This window comes from Penicillium rubens (genome assembly GCF_028828025.1).
Source record: "Penicillium rubens strain IBT 27055 chromosome Unknown utg000001l_segment0_segment0, whole genome shotgun sequence".
In the NCBI taxonomy this organism is placed as follows: Eukaryota; Fungi; Ascomycota; class Eurotiomycetes; order Eurotiales; family Aspergillaceae; genus Penicillium; species Penicillium rubens.
In genome coordinates, this window is record NW_026890599.1 from 1455482 (window position 1) to 1477289 (window position 21808).

The window sequence follows — 21808 nt, forward strand, 5'->3', positions numbered from 1 at the left end:
CACATAGGACTCGAACACATTTTTTTAGAGCATAAAATCTTCGCTCCCCTTCATCTAGAACCTCCGCTTCTTCTTTGCAGGAGCTTTGCTCTTAGCCTCAATCGACCTCTTCAGTTCCTCACGCTTCCGATCAGCGCGCTGGTCTTCGGTCTCCGGCTCTGCAGGTGGAGCGGGAGTGACCTTCTCCGCTGCTGGTGTAGGCAATGGAGACTCCTCCCTTTTAATAGCTTGTCGGTCAGCCTTCAGTTTAGCAGGTGCAGCTTTCTCGGGTGACACGGCCACCGCGTCAGATGTAGGTAGTGGGGACTTGTCTCGACCTGCTTCGGAGGCTTTGGCTTTGGCTTTGCCGCCTATCATGCCAAGTTTCCCCGGACGTTTAGCTTTGGCTGCTGCTGGTGCTGGTGTCGATGATATAGGAGCATGATCTTCGCTGATCCTTTCTTCCTCTGGAGACTCGGTGGCTTGTGCTGGCGGGGAAGGGGCTGGCGAAGGCGAGGGCTCTTTTGCTTGCTTTTTCTTGCCGCCTATAATTCCCAAGCCGCCCTTTGGCCTTTTTGGTGCCTCTCGAACTTGCGCTGGAGGAGAAGGGGCAGGTGAGGGAGATGGCGATGGTCGGCGCTCTGTTTCTTTCTTGCTCTTGCCGCCAATCTTACCCAATCCACCCTTTGGTACTTTCGGCGCCTCTCGAGCTTTCGTCTGCGGTGCAGCGGGCTCTGGCGATCTTGAAACGCTGGGAATGCGTCGTCTTTGACGCGGTGGTGGTTCAAGATCGGAGTCAGAGTCTGATGCTGTGGCTTCGTCTTCCTCTGAAGGCAATACTGGCGGAACAGGACTTTTCTTCCTGGGTATTTGTTTGGGTGGTGAAATTTTGCCCTTGCCATGTTGAGGTTTTAGTCTGGGAGGGGTTTCTTGTCGCTAGATGAACGGGGTTAAACTATACTTATTATTTGTGACTAGGAATAAGTCGTAGCATACCTGAAACTCATCGGCCTCGCTGCTTGTCGTTGGGTCCCCTCCTTCGTCGATGTCCTTGGTTTCAATTGGCTCCTTTCTGTCTTCGTCGCGGGATATTTCTTCTTCGATGGGAGAGGCTTCTCTGGCGCGAACTTCAGAGCGCCTCGGAAGCTGATACCACCAGTCACCCTGGGAACGGGTGAAGGTATCTAAATCATGGGGATCACCGGATTCTGAGATTTCCTGGAGTAAATTGGTAGCTAGCCCTGCCCCTTCTGATACTCCTGTCTCAGCAAGCCAGGTTTGTTCCTCGAACGGCGCAATACCCTTGACAAATTTAGCAGCCTCGGTCCGCGTAATAGCTTTGCGAGATGTGCGCGATCCTGCGGCGCTAGGAAAGACAGACCCTAGGTCAACGCCAATTGTTTCCATTTTGTCAAACAACTTGCCGAGTACATAGTCTTTCTGTTTGATTTGATTCAAGAGCGAACGTTGGCGCGACTCCCACTCTGCTTCCTCTTTCAGTAGCGGAATTACTAGATTAATGGTCAAAGACGACAGGGGTTCCTTTGATAACTTCAAAGACCATTTAAGAGGCTTCAACGGGGAGGGCAGCTTGGCTGTTATGGTGATTTCAAGGGAGTCGGTTTGCGTTCCACTGCTTAGGATTGCGCTTTCATTGCCCTTTTGTAAAGCTTCTCCAATTTTCTCCAGAAGTACGTCGAGCTGTTCTGGGTCCTCTCCAGGATCGATCGTTGTGGCATCTTCCTCTGCTCTCTTGGTGATAGCTTTATGGGGCAGCCGCTCTGACCAGATATAGGTGAGGTCTGTTATATGGATTTCATAGCCTTGTCGGGACCAGGTATACTGGAAAAGCAAAGAAGGTAACCCCTCCTGCGATGAATGAAGACGCTGCCATCTTGAAGGCATGGCTTGGGTGACTTGTTGATTTACAATGCGGAGTCGTGAAGTCGTCTCATATTCATGGATAGCTGCCTGGATGATAAGGGAAGGTTTGCCGCCCGCTAGACTTTCCGCTGATCTCCCGAACTTCTAACTTCGCCTTCAACATACAAATTACATACGATCGGGCCGCTTACGCTTTAATCCTTACTCCTCGTTGTATTCTTACAGTTTTTACGATGTCTGCGCGATACCCGGACCGGCCAGACGCAAAGCGCAGCAGGTCGCGGTCGCCATCGTCGTGGCGTCAGCCCCAGAAACATCCTCGTCGGGACGACAGAGACTGGCGCGACAGACAAGACTCGGATCGCAGATGGAACAATGAGAGATCGGGCCCTTCGCAGCAGCCTCGCAACATGCGCGATCAAGTCCGGCTCAACCTGATCCAGGAAGACCAGCAAGAGCGCGAGTGGGTCGCGCAGGAGGATTTGTTCGTGCTCAAGCAGGCCAAGAAGAAGGCAGAGATTCGAGTGAAGGAAGGGCGCGCAAAGCCTATCGACTGGCTGACGGTTACTCTCCGCATCATCGATCCTACGCGTGATCCCTTGGATGACGAGATAGCGGACTCCGATCTGGATGTCGTGGACCCGGACGGTGTATTTGAGGGACTCTCTCAGACGCAACTACGAGACTTGGAGAAGGATATTGATACATTCGTTAACCTGGAGACAAACGCGAAGAACCGTGAATTCTGGCAGGTAACGTTCCCCCTCCCTGCTATCTACTGAACTCCCCTGTTGACCACCGTCCATCCTACAGACTATGAAAGTCATCTGCCGAGATCGTCAAAAGACCGTTACACCCGAGGGTCGCGCATTGAATTCTGTGGCTGCCGATATCAACAAACTACTAAGCCCGAAATCCTACGAGCAGCTTCAAAACCTCGAAGTACAAGTAAAGCGCAAGTTGAACTCAAACGAACCGATCGATACAGATTACTGGGAAGAGCTGCTGCGCAGTCTGACTGTGTGGAAGGCCAGGGCGAGTCTGAAAAATGTTTATCAAGCTATTATTGATGAGCGTGTTCGCGACCTGAGGAGGCAGCAAAGACAGGAAGCTGAATCAATCCGGGAAAAACTAGCGCCTCTTGCTTCGGTGGTTATTGCAGGTGAAACAACAAGTCATGCCGAGTTTGGAGGCCTGGATCCAGATCCGTTGCTCCAGGTTCGCCCGGAGGACAAAAACTTGGAAATCATGGACGAGTCCGCATTCCTTAACCAAGTGGTAGGTCTCTGAGCTTCCCCTCATTTATCCCAGACCACATGCTAATCAATCGCGCAGGCCCGTGAACGACAGAAAATTCTCCGTATGGGCTTTGTCCCACTACGGCACCGTACTGCAGAGAAGTCCTCCGCAGCAGTGTCAAAACCGACATCTACGAACGCCCCCCCGGCCTCTGTATCCACACGGTTCTCGTCCATCCCGAACGAGGACTTCTCGCAAGCGACCAAAGCGCTATATGAAAGGGAGCTCGCCAAGGGTGTCAGCGAGAATGAGGAAATATTCACGGGCGAAGAGGCCGTGAGCACGAGCTCGCAACCTCAATGGGCCGGTAAGCATCGGCCTCGAAAGCCGCGTTACTTCAACCGAGTCCAAATGGGTTACGAATGGAACAAATACAATCAAACCCATTACGACCATGACAACCCGCCACCAAAGGTTGTACAAGGTTACAAATTTAACATCTTCTACCCCGACTTGATCGACAAGACCAAGGCCCCAACTTACCGGATTGAGCGTGAGAACGGCCGCAAGCGTGGCGAGTCATCCGCCGAAGCAGGTGAAGAAGACACCTGTCTCATTCGGTTCATGGCTGGACCCCCGTATGAAGACCTGGCGTTCCGAATCGTCGACAAAGAATGGGATTATAGTGCCAAACGAGAGAGGGGGTTCAAGAGTACATTTGACAAGGTATGCCGTACTACCAAACCTTTGGGAATGATCCCTCCTGTTCCTCACCTGACGTAATCCTTTAGGGAATCCTTCAACTTCATTTCCAGTTCAAACGGGTAAGTCGCTTTTTCCTTGGTTTTACGAAGATAATACTAACAGATTGTCTCAGATCTATTACCGGAAGTAACACATGCACAACCAACGATTTCCACATGGGCGTCATATCGGGATGGAGAGAGTAGATTATGTATGCAGGGAGATGTTCGGGAGGGTGTATTTTCCAGTGGCCTTGATACCCAGTGAATCAGATTAGACTTGGATTGATTGGACTGGAATCATTTCCCCCCCCCCGCCCCCCCCCCCCCCCCCCCAAGGTTTTCGCATAATAAGCCGGACTTGATATCTGGAGATATCCGATGCTTGATTCAACCGCTTCCTAAATTCGACCCTTGTCACCTTTTTCTTTTCCACCATGATCATATTTTAGGGGGGGAAGCCAAATCCACCGCATTCGCCTTGGGCCATGACTAGCGTACGGACACTATATGCCTCTTTTTCTTTTTCTTTTCTTTTTCTTTTTCTTTTTTCTTTTATTTTTCTGTCACCAGGGTTCTTGCAACACGGGGGACGTTGGGGATATCCTTTTGGTGACACTATCCCGGCCTGCAGGAGCAGGATGTATTCCTGACTTCCGGCTGGTTGGATGCAGGCTATGGGGGGAAAAAAAGAAACAATTGGACTAGACAAAAGGTAGAATACGGCACGATTTCGCAGTTAACTTCCAGAAGGCCCGGAATGAAGCCGGTGTGGGTGAATGGCGACTTTTTCTACCCTGCAGGTTCCCATTTGACCATTTGACCATTTGACCCTTTGACCATCCCCTTCTAGCTCTAGCAGGAGTCCATTCGTCCTAGTTGCATGTAGCATGTAGCCTGTAGCACCAGATCCAGCCACTTTGACCTACCAGTGGCCATTGTCTGTACTATGAGTCTCCGTTGCACGACTTGGGCATCTAAAGGCGCTTTTCGAAATACGGAGTAGACCTTTAATACAAAAGAATAAATTAATTCCCCTAGGTCCAGACCGTCTTTTGCTCAAAATGCATGAGGTTATTTGCAGAGAAAAGAAAGAATATGATGTGTTGGCATTGAATTATACAGCTCCAAATCATCTAAAGGTTGAACACACCCTTTGAGGCACTCTCGTCTATTCTCTTCCCCTTCTTATTCTTATTCTTATTTTTATTCCCTCTTCTCTCTCTCTCTCTTCCTTCTCTTCATCTTCCAAGGTTTACGTTTGCCTTCTCTTATCCTTTTTGCTTCTCTTCTATTTCCCTATCTATCATCAACCTGCCTTATCCAAACATGGATTTCTCTTTCCACTCACAGCACTTCGACAGAGTGCAAATCTCAGACCAGGATTCCAACGCTGGTCCCCTGTCACAGCCAGAAGCACCACCTCAATTCAGTGTACCTGACTGGGCAAGATGGAGATCCCAGCTAGCTCTCCCGCCTAAGCATTATCAGGGTATGAGCATTCCTCGTCTCGCTGATAGCGAGTACAGTTTGGGTCCCTTGTCTCAGGATCTCATTGGGGATCCAAGTGGACATCTTGATCCCTACCGCTCGCCTGTCACCCCCACCTTGGCTGGCGCACCCTTGGAGATATTGGCTCCTCAGGCTGGGGAGAGCCTCCCAGATTGGTCACTTTTTCAACCTTCGCATGTCTTCAAGGACCAGTCATACAACTATCCTCAGTTAGATCATCTTCAGCCCCCTCCCGACTCCCCGCCGTCGCCACTTTCTGAAGTCTCGTCCTACCACTCCCCGCAGTCGCTCGCTGCTTCGAGTCCAGCAATGACGGTTCAGACAGCAGACCGTCTCTCTCCACGCTCGGGAACTGGTGACAATAAAGAGGAGCGTCCCGGTCACCCTCCCTATTCTGTCCTGATCTACCAAGCCTTGAAGGAAGCCCCGGGAAACAAGCTTCAACTCCAAAGCATTTACTCCTGGTTTGAAGCGAACACAGACAAGGCAAGAGACCCGAACGCAAAGGGCTGGCAGAACAGTATCCGCCATAACCTCTCGATGAACGCGGTAACTCTCACTTTTCATAACCCCCTCTTTCAGTCCATCGTCACAATACGTTTGATTCAACGTCTGCTATATTCGATATCAATACTAACCTTTAACTCCAGGGATTCGAAGCAGTGAAGGAAGAAGTTGGACCAGGCAAAAAAGCAGTGAACTTCTGGAGGCTGACGCCGGAAGCCATCCACAGTGGAGGCATCCAATCGACTACCCGCTACCGCAAGCTCCAGCACCAAAAGAAAGCAATGAACTTCGGCCATCGTGGCCCCACACGTCAGCCATCGGAGTCCAAGGGGGTCCATGCCACGAAGGTTGTCAAATCACGCAGCACGAACAGTCCCCATAGCGAGCGCGCCGAAGCATATCATCACCATCACCAGCATATGATCAGCACGAACCCTAGCCTGGGACATGAATACGGTCCCACGAGCGTTCCAGCGATGCAAAGCTACATGCAGCACCCCACGGGCCCTGTTGTCGGATGCACCCCCATGGTACCAGGCAACACGCTCTTCGTTGATAGCGTGGAATCAGGACCGGCATTCGACGTGGGCCATAACCATGATTGGTATGTCCCAGAGTCGGTCTCCAACATGGTCCAGGACCCACTCGTAGGTCCCGGTCGATCGTCACCATGGGATATGAAAAACGAAATCTAAGCCATAAAAAATTGGGAGGGGGAGGTGTGGTGGAGGGGATGGAACATGATTCAGCGATGAAAAAGCCCGGAGAACCCGACATGCATGCATGCTCATGCTGCTTTTTTCTCGGGTTTGGTTTTTCACACGCCCTTTTTCTTTTCTTGCTATTCTTCAGGTCATTGGTGGAGGCCACATTGGCCATTGAGCACACTAGAGGCATGGCGTTATTTGAAGTCCCATTTATTTGCTATTTTGAATTCAGAATGTATTCGGCGTTCCATGGAGCCTCATGGCAAAGGAGATCTATCTATCTTTTTTTCCCACCTGTTCGCATTATCTAATTTGCTTTTTTTTTTTTTCTTTTTTTCTTTTTTGAATATTTTCTTCCATCTTTTTCAGTTATTCTGGCATGAGCAACATATTTTCTTTTCAAATGTACCATAAGTTAGTTAGTGTGAGCTTTGCCTCGGCATCTATCGAGATCTATCACAAAGCCAGAGATAGTGTCAACCATGGTTTTCTGTGCACATCATCTTAACCTAAACCTTAGAATAGGCTTGATCTTATGGAGTATAGTATATAGGCATGTATCTTGGCCTTCTCTCAAGTCCCACATATATTTGGCTCGTTACAAATGTACATCGTAATTTTGGGCATGAACAATGCCAAGGATTGGAAATATTCACACCTCAGCTACTCCGTACTGAGCCCCTGGGCTCATGTATCGGATAAACAATGACTCCTGCCAATGCATGGGCATTGTTCTCGTGGCATGCACCACCTGCTGTGCTGCTGACAATGCTTCATATGCTTGTACAGCGGTGTCTCAAGTGACAGGAATAGCCTCCAACCATAGTAAAAGGAAAACTCGTTGATCGCCTGCTTGATTTCTCTTTCTCCTTGTTAGTCTTCCTTAGTCTCTCCCTTGACACCCGGGTCCTGTCCTTAATTAGCTACGCTGAGCAACCCCACCAACACCCCGCTATATCACTCTCATAACTGATGCAGTAGGCCAGGGTGCTGGGGTGACGCGGACATCCTTGGCGGCATCGGCAGTATCGGCAGCTGCATGTTGCCTTCCCATGATCATCTTTGCCTCCCTGTCATTCTCCGTTTCCCCTTTTGTCGGTGTTCCAGGAGGTCGGGATATGATACGTCGCTAAGAGATCGTGGGGAGGGCACGGACCTTATTTTTTTTTTTTTTTTTTTTAGCAGGGTATATTCCCAAGTAAATCAACACCGGGGAGATTATAGACGAGATATAGGAGCTCAATTGTAGATATGCTATATGTTATAATTAGGGCATACTAACATACTACTTGCATCATCGATTCCCTTCTCTAAGTCACGCAATGTCTCTCACGAGGGCACTTATCTATGTTGTAATTAGGTTTCGTAGTACACTGTTGTGGCTATGACAGGCTCGTGTAGTGGGGAGATCGGCAATGACACCAGTTAAAGGAGGGACATTAGCAACGTGGCCCACGCTTCCTGGAATATTTCATGGATTATCACTGCTTTTGCAGATGTGCAGGTGGTATGCCATTTCCCATGTATGGTTTATCTAGGGAAGATACCACTAGGGTATTAGCAACTTGCATCCGTGGAGCGTGCATAGTAATTTTTGTGCTGTAAGTAAGGAGACACTCGCATTAGTCCGTACTATATACTTCCAAGGCTGTGCGCCGTTATACAGGCAGCTGCAATGCCGTTCACAACGCGGCTGAATATGCCAGTATCTAAGGTTGAGTTTCGAAGCTCCCTTACGGGTCGTGCCGACAGTCTTTTTGCTCCAAAGTTTATCTTGTTGTATGCTGGGTAAGACGCTCGTATTCTTTTCAAATTGAAGGTTAAATTCGAGGGGACTACGGGGTACTCTGGAACTAGTTTCGATATTATTAAATCTAACATTAACTGCTTCCAGGGTACAGACTGTTATACGGGGGTTACATACAGCTGCCGACTTACTGTGTACACTAATGTCCTCAACATCCCTTTTTTTAAATGTCCGCTTGGACCCTTCCCTAAGCCAAACAGGGTATGAGACCCTCTCGTGACATGCTGCAGCTCTATTAGTGGCCCAAACCTTGGGTGGCTGCTCGTTATTAGCTACATATTGAAGGTGGACATGGCCGTCCAACCGACGGATGTACGTCCCGGACTGTTGCCAATCGTATAGCGGTATCTCTAGCTTCCTTTGTTAAGGGAACTGAGCTCTTATAGTGCCTTATTAGACTAGCGATGAGCCCAATCAGCCAGTAAGAGGGGCCGCGCCTCGTGCGATGATGGCAATGTCCCTCGGAAGCTGTATCCCCATCCCACGTTCAATATACTCTCTACCTTGGTCTCCTTTTTCATTCCTATTCCTTGTTTTGTTTTGTTTTGCTTTAATTTCCGTTTTGATGTCTATACCTATATGTCACGTGTATTCCCGTAATGCACGTCCAAAAAGGGTCTTCATACTGATCTTTGTGGAGAGGTCTCCATGCAGGGTAAAGGCAGCCAGTACCAATAGTCTCGATTGTAAGTACGAGCACCGTCAGGCACAGCCCCACCGTTCGATTCGGACCCAAGAAGATCACGTTATATGTGTCTAATATCAAGTCCAACCCGGGTTCATCCTTCAATTCTGATCTATCGACTAGACTATCCGGGAAAACGGGAACAGGAGAAAGGGGGTACAGACTCCGTAGATCTTCAACTTTTGACCTGCACGACCTCAATAGGTGTGGGTACAGAAATGGCACTTAATATGTGTGTACTTAATAGCCGATAGGTTGCCCAACCTGCTGGAATCCGGGATATGTCTGCAAATCCCGGTATCTAGTTACGGGGGATTTTCTCTTCACGGTATAGGTTATATTGACAGCTGGGAGAGATTTTGCATGCTATATAGAGTATAGTATTAGCAGTCATTTTACTTTGTATTTTGACTTTCCGTTCAATAGAAACCGCACGAACCTCGCCCGTTGGGCGTTTGTGGGATGGAACGGCCCGGTTCGACAGCTGTCAATTCTGCATACGCTCAAGCTCCCTTTGATAAGCGCTAACGCTCAGAGTGGGTAGTTTTAGGGATGCGACACAGGACAATCGCCTGACCGCCTCTTGGTCGATCCCATTGTCTGTTGTCATCCTCATTCCCGGGTCCGGGTATCATGGAGGCGGCGAAAATTCCTTACCTCTTTGCTTTTTCACAGTAAAAGCTAAAAGAGAAGACATTCGGATCCGGGCCGGTGATTCATTCTATTGGCTGGCGTTTCAACCACCGGGAATTGAAGGAATCGCAGCGGCCACGTACTTTACATATGCGTTACCACTTGCTAAAACAATGGAAGTAGAGGGATCGATCTTCATTGGTATACCTTTAGCTTCTTTTACTGTATATTGAGCTAGTGTAGACTAGATGGTGCAGAGATACTAGGTCTCCTTTAGGAAGGAGATTTATATTGTTTATCACATGTTATATGTTGACTGACAGCAGTTACAAGATCGTCCGAGCATTATGCTCTTTACTTTTGTTTGAACCTTAAAGTAGTACATCTGCTTAGGATGATAGACATCCATGGATGGCTAGATTAGTAAGAAATCTAGTGTATCTCCAACCAATCTCATCTGCAGCCTCGAGGAGGTCAAGGCACAAGGAGGTGCAGGATGAAGCTCCTGCCCAAAAGAGCAGTTCAAGATATCGGCACTCAAGAATATATGCAACTATGCCGCTATACAGAGTATATGTACATATGGACATAGTTTATAATCTTTTTCTTCAACTGATTTCCGATAGTATGGTGCAACAAAAACGATTCCTTTTCATCGCAATTCCCATGCCCCATAGATATATTCATGAATTTAGGTACAGATAACACGTTACGTATGGATTGGGATGATTCTTTTGCAGACACCACTTTTGAGAATTATATCCCTGAACTAGATGAGGTATTCCACAGTGAAGGGTCTGAGAGCCTTGCCAACAAGCGATGTTATTTTAACTCTGAAGCTAACGCATGACTGGCCGGAGTTTCAATCCGCCGTCTGCTAAAGTGGACAAATCCGCGGACAAAAAGACACCCCACAATGACATTAACACAACATTCTACGGTCTGTAACTAGCACTAGTCCATAGTAAGGGATATGTGTACCCCTTTCAGCTACGCTTCCGAGGTCACGAGGTGCAGTTGCTTTATCGAAGATGACCACTACTTGGCCGATCTCGACCTAGTCAGGACAAGCATTAGGTTTATAGCTTGCACTGTAGAGTTGTTTATGGCATAGATAATGTCCTCTGCCTACTTATGTTGTTGATGGGTAGATCGGTATAATGGAAGAGCTCATTCGTGTCCGGTGAAGGGTGAAAGTTCGGCTTCGCACTTGGTAGCTCGGGAATAATGTCTTAGGCGCTAGTTGCGAGAACTACATACTGAGACTCCGTGATTTCGCGTCCCTAGTACTCTGCTCCAAGCAGGATCTTCCATTACCCTAAAGCTTGGCGATGAGCTTCGGTATTCACTATACCGAAGCTCTAACCTACGTAGTCACAATACATACATATACCTACATTGATGCAATAAGAGCCGTGATAACACGAACTACCAGGCACCATACAGACCCGCAGCTGGTTACATGGTATCTTGTTCTATTGCAGGAAAATGGCCACCTAGGGTGACTATACTGCGTGTTGTGAGTTGGCCGGGCTTGGCTTAATCTGTAAGAGCAACCTTGGAAGGCCTAGATCAATTGACCAGACCATGTGGGGTCGTAATCCCGCGTCGAATGTACATATGAAGGCTACTAGCGCAGCTTTAACTGAGATCAACACCCAAGTATTTCAGCCCGGAGACTAGGCGAACTACACTCGGCTACGGTTGCCAACACAGAGAACGTCATTGTTCTAGCGAGCGACGACTACGTTTTGTCAAAGCCTGGGCGGTTAAACCAGGTGCAGACCAAGAAGAGATGTTGCTGGGCTGGCCTGAGAGATATTGCCCGACTCTCCATCATAGACTTACCCAAATGCGTCATCTCAGCTAGACATCGAGTGTCACGATTGCTGGTCGGGACAGACACGATATGTACGAGGCTTCCATTCGAGAAGCAGATTGAAAGACACCGCGGAGATAATTTCAGACAACTTGATTGGACATGTCAGGGAATCTCTCATGAAGGTAAATGAAATTGATTCATTTGCTTAGCCACGAGCCTTGCTTTTTTGGACTCGCGTGCTAGCTGTTCCTGTTCATCTTTAATGTTTTAAGAGAACCATTCCCAGCCGTTTTCCCCATAACGTTCGCTCCACCGTAAAAGGACAACACCGACAAAAAGCACGCTTAGCGCTTGGCGGCCTTCTGCTGGGACTCCTTGAGGACCTTCTTGACGATCTTCTGCTCCTCAATCAGGAAGGCACGGACAATGCGGTCCTTGACGCAGCCAGCGCAGCGAGAGCCACCGTAGGCACGGCTGACATTCTTCTTGGGGCGCGAGATCTGAGAGTACTCGCGGGGGCGGAGGGCAGGGATCTGGTTAAAAAAAAAATTGTTAGTCGATCCGGCTCCCAAAATTCAACGAGACGGCCGTATGGAGATTGTAGCGTTTCGGTTGACCATTCGTTCGCACATCCGTCCACCCAGACAGAATTTTTTTAAAAGTCGTTCGGTTGGCCCACACGCAATCGCACACATCCCACACAGCCGTTCAAAAATGCATCAGGGACGCCGAGGGACTACTCACACCGGGGAGCTTGATGCCGCAGTCACCGCACTTGGGAGCAGTTCCCTTCTTCTTCAGGTGAAGGTAACGGAGCTCACCGCCGGGGGTCTTGACGATGCGAACCTTGTTGGACCGCGTGTTGTACCTATTGAAAGCAAGAAAATCCGTCAATAACTCGTTCGAAAAGGTGGTGGCCATCCCGCTACTCGAATCATCGTATACATCATGGCCGTTTGAGGGAATGGTCTTTGTGAGGGAATTTTGAAACGTACGGGTTCCGGCGGCGCTGAAAATCGAAAAGAGTCAGATCAATAATTTTCCGGTCAGGATTTTCTCGTAGAACTCACGTATTGCAGTCTGTTGTTGGTCATCTTGACTGTACTTGAACTGGTCAAGGGCGGCAGTTGTCGGAGTTGTCGTGAAGCAAAGTGAAATATGTCGAGATGGGTTTGTGTGGGTTTCTGCTTCAGCCGACGCTAGCGCAGATTTGGCGAGGTTGCGCTAGTCCCAATGCGGAATAGTGCCAGTCGGAGCCGCCACTTCTCAAAGTTCGACGGGGACAGGAGCAGAGATAGTCACATCGCGTAGGGGATCGTGGATCTCTATCTTTGTCGCGTTTGCATCTCAATCTTCCATCTTCTTCCATCTCCCCATCTTCCAGCTATTTCCTTTTAGTTGTATTTCCTTTTTACTAGCTACAGGTCTTGCTACACATGACCTCCAACCTGGCTTGACGCGACTTGGAGCCAACACAACCTCTACGAGGGAGGGTTCCATCCATCAATCACCATCATGGCATCTTTGCCTCCTCCCCCTCCTCCCCCTCCAGGATGGGGTGCAGCTCCTCCTTCCGTGCCACTGGCGCCGCCGCCCCCGGGCTACCAGCCGCCGGCCGACCCGAATGTCGCAAAATTTGCGCAGAAGAAAAATGAATGGCTGCGCACGCAACGCAATCGGTTCGGCGAGAAGCGCAAAGCAGGATTTGTCGAAACGCAAAAGGCTGATATGCCACCGGAGCATCTGCGAAAGATTGTCCGAGATATTGGTGACGTTTCGCAGAAGAAATTCACCAACGAGAAGCGGAGCTACCTCGGTGCGCTCAAGTTCATGCCACATGCCGTCCTCAAGCTATTGGAAAACATGCCCATGCCTTGGGAGTCAGCAAGAGAAGTTAAGGTGCTTTATCACGTCAACGGTTGTCTCACTCTAGTCAATGAGACACCGCGTGTCATCGAGCCTGTCTTCCACGCTCAATGGGCAACGATGTGGATGTGCATGCGTCGGGAGAAAAGTGACCGCAGACACTTCAAGCGGATGCGTTTCCCCCATTTGACGACGAAGAACCACCTCTTTCGTGGTCCGAAAACATTGAAGATGTTGAACCGTTGGAGCCCATTCAGATGGAACTGGATGACGTCGAAGATGCCGCAGTTTATGACTGGTTTTACGATCACCGTCCCCTTCTTGATACCCCCCACGTGAATGGTCCGAGCTACAAGAAGTGGAATTTGTCTCTTCCCCAGATGGCGACTCTCCATCGGCTCAGTCACCAGATTCTGAGTGATGTTGTCGACCAAAACTACTACCACATGTTCGACTTGAACAGCTTCTTCACAGCCAAGGCCCTTAACGTCGCCATTCCTGGTGGACCCCGTTTTGAGCCTTTGTACAAAGATATCGATCCTAATGACGAAGATTTCAGCGAGTTCAACGCCATTGACCGCATTATCTTCCGTGCCCCGATTCGAACTGAGTACCGGGTCACCTTCCCTTTCCTCTACAATACCCTGCCCCGAAGTGTCAAGGTCGCTTGGTACTCCCATCCCCAGGTTGTCTACGTTCGCACCGAGGATCCTAACCTGCCGGCTTTCTATTTCGACCCCGTCATCAATCCGATCTCCTCCCGCTCCGTCGCGCCTAAAAATATCACCGTCAGCCATGAAGACAAAATATTCGGGCCTGGCAATAATGAAGACGACGAGTTTGAGCTTCCGGGTGACGTCGAGCCCTTCTTTGATGACGAAGAACTTTACACACCCGACACTGCGTCCGCCATCGCCCTGTGGTGGGCCCCTCACCCATTCGATAAGAGATCTGGCAAGATGGTTCGTGCACAGGATGTGCCGTTGGTCAAGCAATGGTACTTGGAGCACTGCCCACAGGGCCAACCTGTCAAAGTCCGAGTCTCATACCAGAAGATGCTCAAGACCTACGTTCTCAATGAATTGCACAAAGGCACACCCAAGGCTCACAGCAAGCAGAACCTCCTGAAGACCCTCAAAACGACCAAGTTCTTCCAGCAAACAACGATTGACTGGGTTGAGGCCGGTTTGCAAGTTTGTCGCCAGGGTTTCAACATGCTGAATCTGTTGATTCACCGCAAAAATTTGACTTATCTTCATCTTGATTATAACTTCAACTTGAAGCCTGTGAAGACATTGACCACCAAGGAGCGTAAGAAGTCTCGCTTCGGAAATGCTTTCCACTTGATGCGTGAAATTCTCCGGTTGACCAAGCTCATCGTCGATGCCCAAGTCCAATATCGTCTGGGTAACATCGATGCTTTCCAACTTGCCGATGGTATTCTTTATGCCTTCAACCATGTGGGCCAGCTTACCGGTATGTATCGGTACAAGTATAAGCTTATGCACCAGATCCGTTCCTGCAAGGATCTAAAACACTTGATTTACTACCGATTTAACTCCGGTCCCGTTGGCAAGGGCCCCGGATGTGGTTTCTGGGCGCCCGCTTGGCGAGTTTGGCTTTTCTTTATGCGTGGTATTATTCCGCTCCTTGAGCGCTGGCTCGGAAACCTGCTTTCCCGTCAGTTTGAGGGTCGTCACAGCAAGGGTGTTGCCAAAACGGTCACCAAGCAGCGTGTGGAGTCTCATTTCGATCTTGAATTGCGTGCATCCGTCATGGCCGATCTTATGGACATGATGCCCGAGGGTATTAAGCAAAACAAGGTCAACGTGGTTCTGCAGCATTTATCAGAGGCTTGGAGATGTTGGAAGAGTAACATCCCATGGAAGGTTCCAGGCCTGCCCGCACCGATTGAGAACATCATTCTTCGCTATGTCAAAAGCAAGGCCGACTGGTGGATCTCTGTCGCTCATTACAACCGAGAGAGAATTCGCCGTGGTGCCACAGTTGATAAGACTGTCGCAAAGAAGAACCTTGGCCGACTCACCCGTCTCTGGCTCAAGTCTGAGCAAGAGCGTCAACACAACTATCTGAAGGATGGCCCTTATGTTTCCTCTGAAGAGGCGGTCGCAATTTACACCACCATGGTTCACTGGCTGGAGTCTCGAAAGTTCTCCCCGATTCCCTTCCCCAGTGTTTCCTACAAGCACGACACTAAAATCCTGATCCTTGCACTTGAGCGGCTGCGCGAGTCTTACTCTGTGAAGGGCAGACTGAACCAAACCCAGCGAGAGGAATTGGCTCTTATCGAGCAGGCCTACGATTCTCCCGGCACAACCTTGGCGAGAATCAAGCGATTCCTCCTGACACAGAGAGCGTTCAAGGAGGTCAAGATTGACATGAACGACAACTACAACAACATCAATCCTGTCTATGATATTGAGCCCATCGAGAAGATCACCGACGCTTATTTGGATCAGTACCTTTGGTACCAAGCAGAGCAGCGCCATCTCTTCCCCGCTTGGATCAAGCCCTCCGACTCTGAGGTTCCTCCTCTACTTACATACAAGTGGACACAGGGTATCAACAACCTGTCCAATGTCTGGGAGACTGCGGAAGGCGAGACGAACGTGATGATCGAGACTGAGCTATCCAAGGTCTATGAGAAGATTGACATCACTCTGCTGAATCGGTTGCTCCGATTGATCATGGATCACAACCTGGCTGACTACATCACCTCGAAGAACAATGTTCAGCTCAGCTACAAGGACATGAACCACACCAACAGCTACGGACTGATTCGCGGTTTGCAATTCTCGGGCTTCGTGTTCCAATACTACGGCTTGATGATCGATCTGTTGCTTCTCGGTTTGCAGAGAGCCAGTGAAATGGCCGGTCCTCCCGGAAGTCCCAACGATTTCTTGCAGTTCAGAGATCGTGCCACTGAGACAAGACACCCCATTCGTCTGTACACCCGTTACGTTGACAAGATCTGGGTCTTCTTCCGATTCCAGGCCGATGACTCCCGCGACCTGATCCAACGGTTCTTGACCGAGAATCCTGACCCTAACTTCGAGAACGTCATTGGCTACAAGAATAAGAAGTGCTGGCCTCGTGATTGTCGTATGCGCTTGATGCGTCACGATGTCAACCTTGGTCGTGCTGTTTTCTGGGACATGAAGAACCGGCTCCCAAGATCCATCACCACCATTGAATGGGATGATACATTCGCCAGCGTGTACAGTAAGGACAACCCCAATTTGCTGTTCTCGATGAATGGATTCGAAGTCCGGATTCTCCCCAAGATGCGGAATTTGAACGAGGAGTTCTCAGTCAAAGACAGTGTCTGGTCTCTGGTAGACAACTCCACCAAGGAACGTACGGCACATGCCTTCCTCCAGGTCACTGAAGAGGATGTTCAAAAGTTCAATAACCGTATCCGACAGATCCTTATGTCCTCTGGTTCGACCACATTTACCAAGATCGCCAACAAGTGGAACACTGCTCTGATTGCTCTTTTCACTTACTACCGTGAGGCTGCTGTGTCGACTGTCAACCTTCTCGATACCATCGTGAAATGCGAAACAAAGATCCAGACTCGAGTCAAGATCGGTCTGAACTCTAAGATGCCGTCTCGTTTCCCTCCCGCGGTCTTCTACACACCCAAGGAGCTTGGAGGTCTTGGTATGATCTCGGGATCTCACATCCTCATTCCCACCAGTGATAAGCGCTGGTCCAAGCAGACCGACACTGGTATCACCCACTTCCGAGCGGGTATGTCTCATGACGAGGAAACATTGATTCCGAATATCTTCCGATACATCATTCCCTGGGAAGCCGAGTTCATTGACTCTCAGCGTGTTTGGATGGAATACTCGCAGAAGCGTATGGAAGCCCAGCAGCAGAACCGCCGCTTGACGTTGGAGGATCTTGAGGACAGCTGGGATCGTGGTCTTCCTCGCATTAACACGCTCTTCCAGAAGGATCGGAGCACACTCAGCTTTGACAAGGGATTCCGACTCCGCGCTGAGTTCAAGCAATACCAGCTGATGAAGAGCAATCCGTTCTGGTGGACTAGCCAGCGACACGACGGTAAACTCTGGAACCTCAATGCTTACCGCACTGATGTTATCCAAGCATTGGGTGGTGTTGAAACAATTCTCGAGCACACTTTGTTCAAAGCAACAGCTTTCCCATCCTGGGAAGGTCTGTTCTGGGAGAAAGCGTGTCTCGCCAAGGGGACCCGTCTCTTGCGATGCGATGGAACCGAGATCAATGTGGAAGACGTGCGCGAAGGTGACCTACTTCTGGGTCCCGATGGAGAGCCTCGCCGTGCATTCAACATAGTGAATGGCATCGACCGCCTGTACCGCATCAAGATCGGCGGTGAGAAAGAGGACCTTGTGGTGACGCCGAACCATATTCTGGTGCTTTATAGAGAGGATGGTTCCAAGAATGTGGAGAAGCAAACGGTGGAGATCACTGCTGCCGAGTTTGCCGCGCTTTCTACCGAGGAAAGAAGCCTCTATAGTGCCTTTACATCTCCTAGGGCTGAGAAGGGCACCGATGATTCGGCTCAAACGCACAGTTTCAAGATTGAGCAAGTTAGCCTCGAATCCGAGAAGACAGAGTGGGCTGGTTTCCGAGTCGACAAAGATCAGCTTTACCTGCGTCATGACTACCTTGTCCTGCACAACAGTGGTTTCGAAGAGAGTATGAAGTTCAAGAAGCTTACCAACGCTCAGCGATCCGGTTTGAACCAGATTCCCAACCGTCGGTTCACTCTCTGGTGGTCGCCGACCATCAACCGCGCCAACGTCTACGTTGGTTTCCAGGTGCAACTTGATTTGACCGGTATCTTCTTGCACGGCAAGATTCCCACTCTAAAGATTTCGTTGATTCAGATTTTCCGTGCCCATCTGTGGCAGAAGATCCATGAATCGGTCGTCATGGACTTGTGTCAAGTCCTGGACCAGGAATTGGAGCAGCTTGGCATCGAGGCCGTTCAGAAAGAGACTATTCACCCACGTAAGTCTTACAAGATGAACAGCTCTTGTGCGGATATCCTGCTCTTCGCGACGAACAAATGGAATGTCACCCGACCTTCCCTTGTATTTGATACCAAGGACGTCTACGAGCCGACCACGACAAACAAGTTCTGGATCGACGTTCAGCTTAGATATGGTGACTACGATTCTCACGACATTGAGCGGTACGTTCGTGCTAAGTATCTCGACTACACTACGGACAGCATGAGTATCTATCCTTCCGCCACTGGATTGATGATTGGCGTTGATCTTGCATACAACCTCTTCTCGGCCTACGGACAGTACTTCCCAGGCCTCAAGACTCTGGTTCAGCAGGCTATGGCTAAGATCATGAAAGCTAACCCAGCTTTGTATGTCTTGCGTGAGCGTATCCGCAAGGGTCTCCAGCTCTATGCCTCGGAGAGCAGCCAGGAGTTCCTCAATTCTCAGAACTACTCCGAGCTCTTCAGCCCACAGATCCAGCTCTTCATCGATGACACTAACGTCTACCGTGTCACGATCCACAAGACCTTCGAGGGTAACTTGACTACGAAGCCCATTAACGGTGCAATCTTTATCTTCAACCCTCGGACTGGACAATTGTTCCTGAAGATCATCCACACCAGTGTCTGGGCAGGCCAAAAGCGTCTGGGTCAGTTGGCCAAGTGGAAGACAGCCGAAGAAGTTGCAGCTCTCATTCGATCTCTCCCCGTGGAAGAGCAACCGAAGCAGCTTATTGTCACCCGCAAGGGTCTTCTTGACCCTCTCGAGGTCCACCTGCTCGACTTCCCTAACATCTCCATTCGTGCCTCTGAGCTCCAGCTGCCCTTCCAGGCCGCCATGAAGGTCGAGAAGCTGGCCGATATGATTCTCCGTGCAACCGAGCCTCAGATGGTACTTTTCAACCTGTATGACGAGTGGCTCAAGTCTATTTCCCCGTACACTGCCTTCTCTCGCCTCATTCTCATCCTCCGGGCTCTTCACGTCAATATCGATAAAGCCAAGATCATTCTTCGACCTGACAAGACCGTTATCACCCAAGAACACCACATCTGGCCGTCCCTGTCTGATGAGGACTGGATCAAGGTCGAAGTGCAATTGCGTGATCTGATCTTGAATGACTATGGCAAGAAGAACAATGTCAACGTTCAGAGCTTGACCAGTAGCGAAGTTCGTGATATTATCCTGGGTATGGAGATCAGTGCGCCTTCCCTGCAGCGACAGCAGGCGGCGGAGATCGAGAAGCAGCAAGAAGAGCAGAAACAGCTCACTGCTGTGACGACCAAGACTCAGAACGCTCGTGGTGAGGACATTGTCGTTACCACTACATCTCAGTATGAGCAGCAATCATTTGCTTCTAAGACAGAGTGGCGTACTCGTGCGATTGCGACCTCCAACCTCCGAACGAGGGCCAACAACATCTATGTGTCCTCTGACGACATTCGGGACGAAGGCTACACCTACATCATGCCTAAGAACGTCCTCAAGCGATTCATCACTATCGCCGATCTCCGAGTGCAGGTCACGGGTTATCTTTACGGTAGCTCTCCCCCAGACAATGATCAGGTTAAGGAGGTCCGCACCATTGTCATGATTCCACAGGTGGGTAATACCCGGGACGTCCAGCTGCCACACCAGTTGCCGCAGCACGACTATCTCCAAAACTTGGAGCCGCTTGGTATCATCCATACAGTGTCTGGCAATGAGCCGCCGTACATGCCTGCCGCAGATGTCACACATCACGCACGGCTCATGAACGCCCATCCTTCGTGGGATAAGAGGACCGTGACCATGACGGTCTCTTTCACTCCTGGATCCGTTTCACTTGCCGCCTGGGGCCTCACTCCGGCGGGCTACAAGTGGGGCGCAGAGAACAAGGACACAACCTCGGATCAGCCTCAAGGCTTCTCCACCAACATGGGTGAGAAGTGTCAGCTGCTCCTCAGTGACAAGATCCGCGGCTATTTCCTTGTACCCGAGGATAACGTCTGGAACTATAGCTTTATGGGCAGCTCATTTGGTAGCGTGGAGAAGAGACCTATCTACGTCAAGATCGACACCCCGCTTAAGTTCTACGATGACCAACACCGTCCCCTGCACTTCCAAAACTTCGCTGAGCTCGAAGACATCTGGGTTGACCGGCCTGACAACTTTGCGTAAACATGTGCAGCTGATCAGGCCAAAAATGTCTTTTCTTTTTTTTTTCCCCAGCGTTGTCTTTTTTTCTCCCCCTTTTGTTTTCTTTTTCATTTGGGTTCTTGTATCACGACAACCATAATTCATGTATTGCAGCGAGAACCTAGGAAAAAAAGGCCAGTGTGGATTTATTTGTACAATACGAGTTTCCTTGGAATGGATTTTCTGTTCACTTCAACCTTTTCATTTTATTGTCTAATAAGTTTTTTCCGCCCTTGTAAGTATACGAGGATGCGGTTGGCTTCAGAATGCACCAGTTTGCGTCGCCACCTTGCGCTATGAAGATTGCCGCAATTTATGTGAAGGCTGCCTGAGCAGACGCCCAATAGAACTATAGAACATCAGCCGAAGGTCCGTGGACATTATGGGAAAGAAATATCTATATCTGCGCAATTATTGAAATCATCGGCCTAAGCTCTCCACTTTGACGCATTAGACTCTTTGTATTGACAGATGACGGCCCGCATGCAGCTAACACACATCGGCAGTGGCAGTCTTTCCGAATCACATCACATCTCTTGATGTACATTCGATTAAATCCAACGGGAGAATAAAGGACAGTCAAGTAGAGTGTAGGAGATTTGTATGGGAATGTCCGCGGGGTGGCTGAAAAGTCCATGTGATCCAACTTAGCCCTCATCTCCTCCAATAATCTCTTTTCGATTGTTGGAATGTCTATTCTTCTTCCAACAATAGAGCTCTGTCAAGTCCAAACGCCAATATTGTTCTCAGTTGTCTGTTTCATCCCCCTGTTCTTCTTGTTCTGTTTTATTGGACGTCTGGATTGACTCCCGCAGGCCTTGGCTCCGAAGAAGCCCGGTGCAATAGAATAGCTTGCCATCGCTTACTCGACTAGCCTATACTGTATCAATCAGCCGATACAGTATATCCTCTTTTCCACGATGGCGCAGTTGCATGATAGATCGGTCCGACGAATGAGCTGCTTGATTTGTTATGTGCCCGAAGCCTGACAGGCTTCATCTATGTGCCGTGTCTTTTTCTTTTGCCTTGACTCTTGACTCTTGACTCTTGACCCCAGACTCACCCTAGTCACATATTTTGCGTTTGGTCGTTTACCCCCATGAATAGGCGCTTTGCCAACAATACTTTTGGGGAGAGTTCTACCGCTTCGAAGGTTTTTTTTTAGACCCGTCCCTTTGATGTTGGGAGTCTGTGCGAAAGCAAAGAAAATCAGCTATCC

The 21808-nt window shown here is 49.5% G+C and overlaps 5 protein-coding genes across 5 annotated transcripts; 3 read left to right on the forward strand and 2 right to left on the reverse strand.

Annotated features, from left to right (window-relative positions):
• Window positions 1-54: 54 nt before the first annotated feature.
• Window positions 55-1884, reverse strand: N7525_000584 (uncharacterized protein; the record flags this gene model as incomplete). Its single annotated transcript, XM_002562205.1, has 2 exons — window positions 55-915; window positions 976-1884. The coding sequence occupies 2 exons, from the start codon at window positions 1882-1884 to the stop codon at window positions 55-57; spliced, it is 1770 nt and encodes a 589-aa protein (XP_002562251.1).
• A 212-nt stretch (window positions 1885-2096) lies between these two features.
• On the forward strand, window positions 2097-3997 carry N7525_000585 (splicing factor cactin; the record flags this gene model as incomplete). The annotated part of the gene is made up of 5 exons (XM_002562204.1): window positions 2097-2615; window positions 2677-3141; window positions 3199-3828; window positions 3894-3926; window positions 3980-3997. 5 exons carry the CDS (start codon window positions 2097-2099, stop codon window positions 3995-3997), a joined length of 1665 nt encoding a protein of 554 aa, XP_002562250.1.
• A 1177-nt stretch (window positions 3998-5174) lies between these two features.
• N7525_000586 (uncharacterized protein) lies at window positions 5175-6559 on the forward strand (the record flags this gene model as incomplete). The annotated part of the gene is made up of 2 exons (XM_002562203.1): window positions 5175-5906; window positions 6008-6559. The coding sequence occupies 2 exons, from the start codon at window positions 5175-5177 to the stop codon at window positions 6557-6559; spliced, it is 1284 nt and encodes a 427-aa protein (XP_002562249.1).
• Window positions 6560-11862: 5303 nt separating this feature from the next.
• On the reverse strand, window positions 11863-12612 carry N7525_000587 (60S ribosomal protein eL34; the record flags this gene model as incomplete). Its single annotated transcript, XM_002562201.1, has 4 exons — window positions 11863-12051; window positions 12263-12386; window positions 12514-12527; window positions 12589-12612. The coding sequence occupies 4 exons, from the start codon at window positions 12610-12612 to the stop codon at window positions 11863-11865; spliced, it is 351 nt and encodes a 116-aa protein (XP_002562247.1).
• A 421-nt stretch (window positions 12613-13033) lies between these two features.
• prp8 (U4/U6-U5 snRNP complex subunit PRP8) lies at window positions 13034-20571 on the forward strand (the record flags this gene model as incomplete). The annotated part of the gene is made up of 2 exons (XM_061211625.1): window positions 13034-13532; window positions 13583-20571. 2 exons carry the CDS (start codon window positions 13034-13036, stop codon window positions 20569-20571), a joined length of 7488 nt encoding a protein of 2495 aa, XP_061070851.1.
• Between the last annotated feature and the right edge of the window lie 1237 nt (window positions 20572-21808).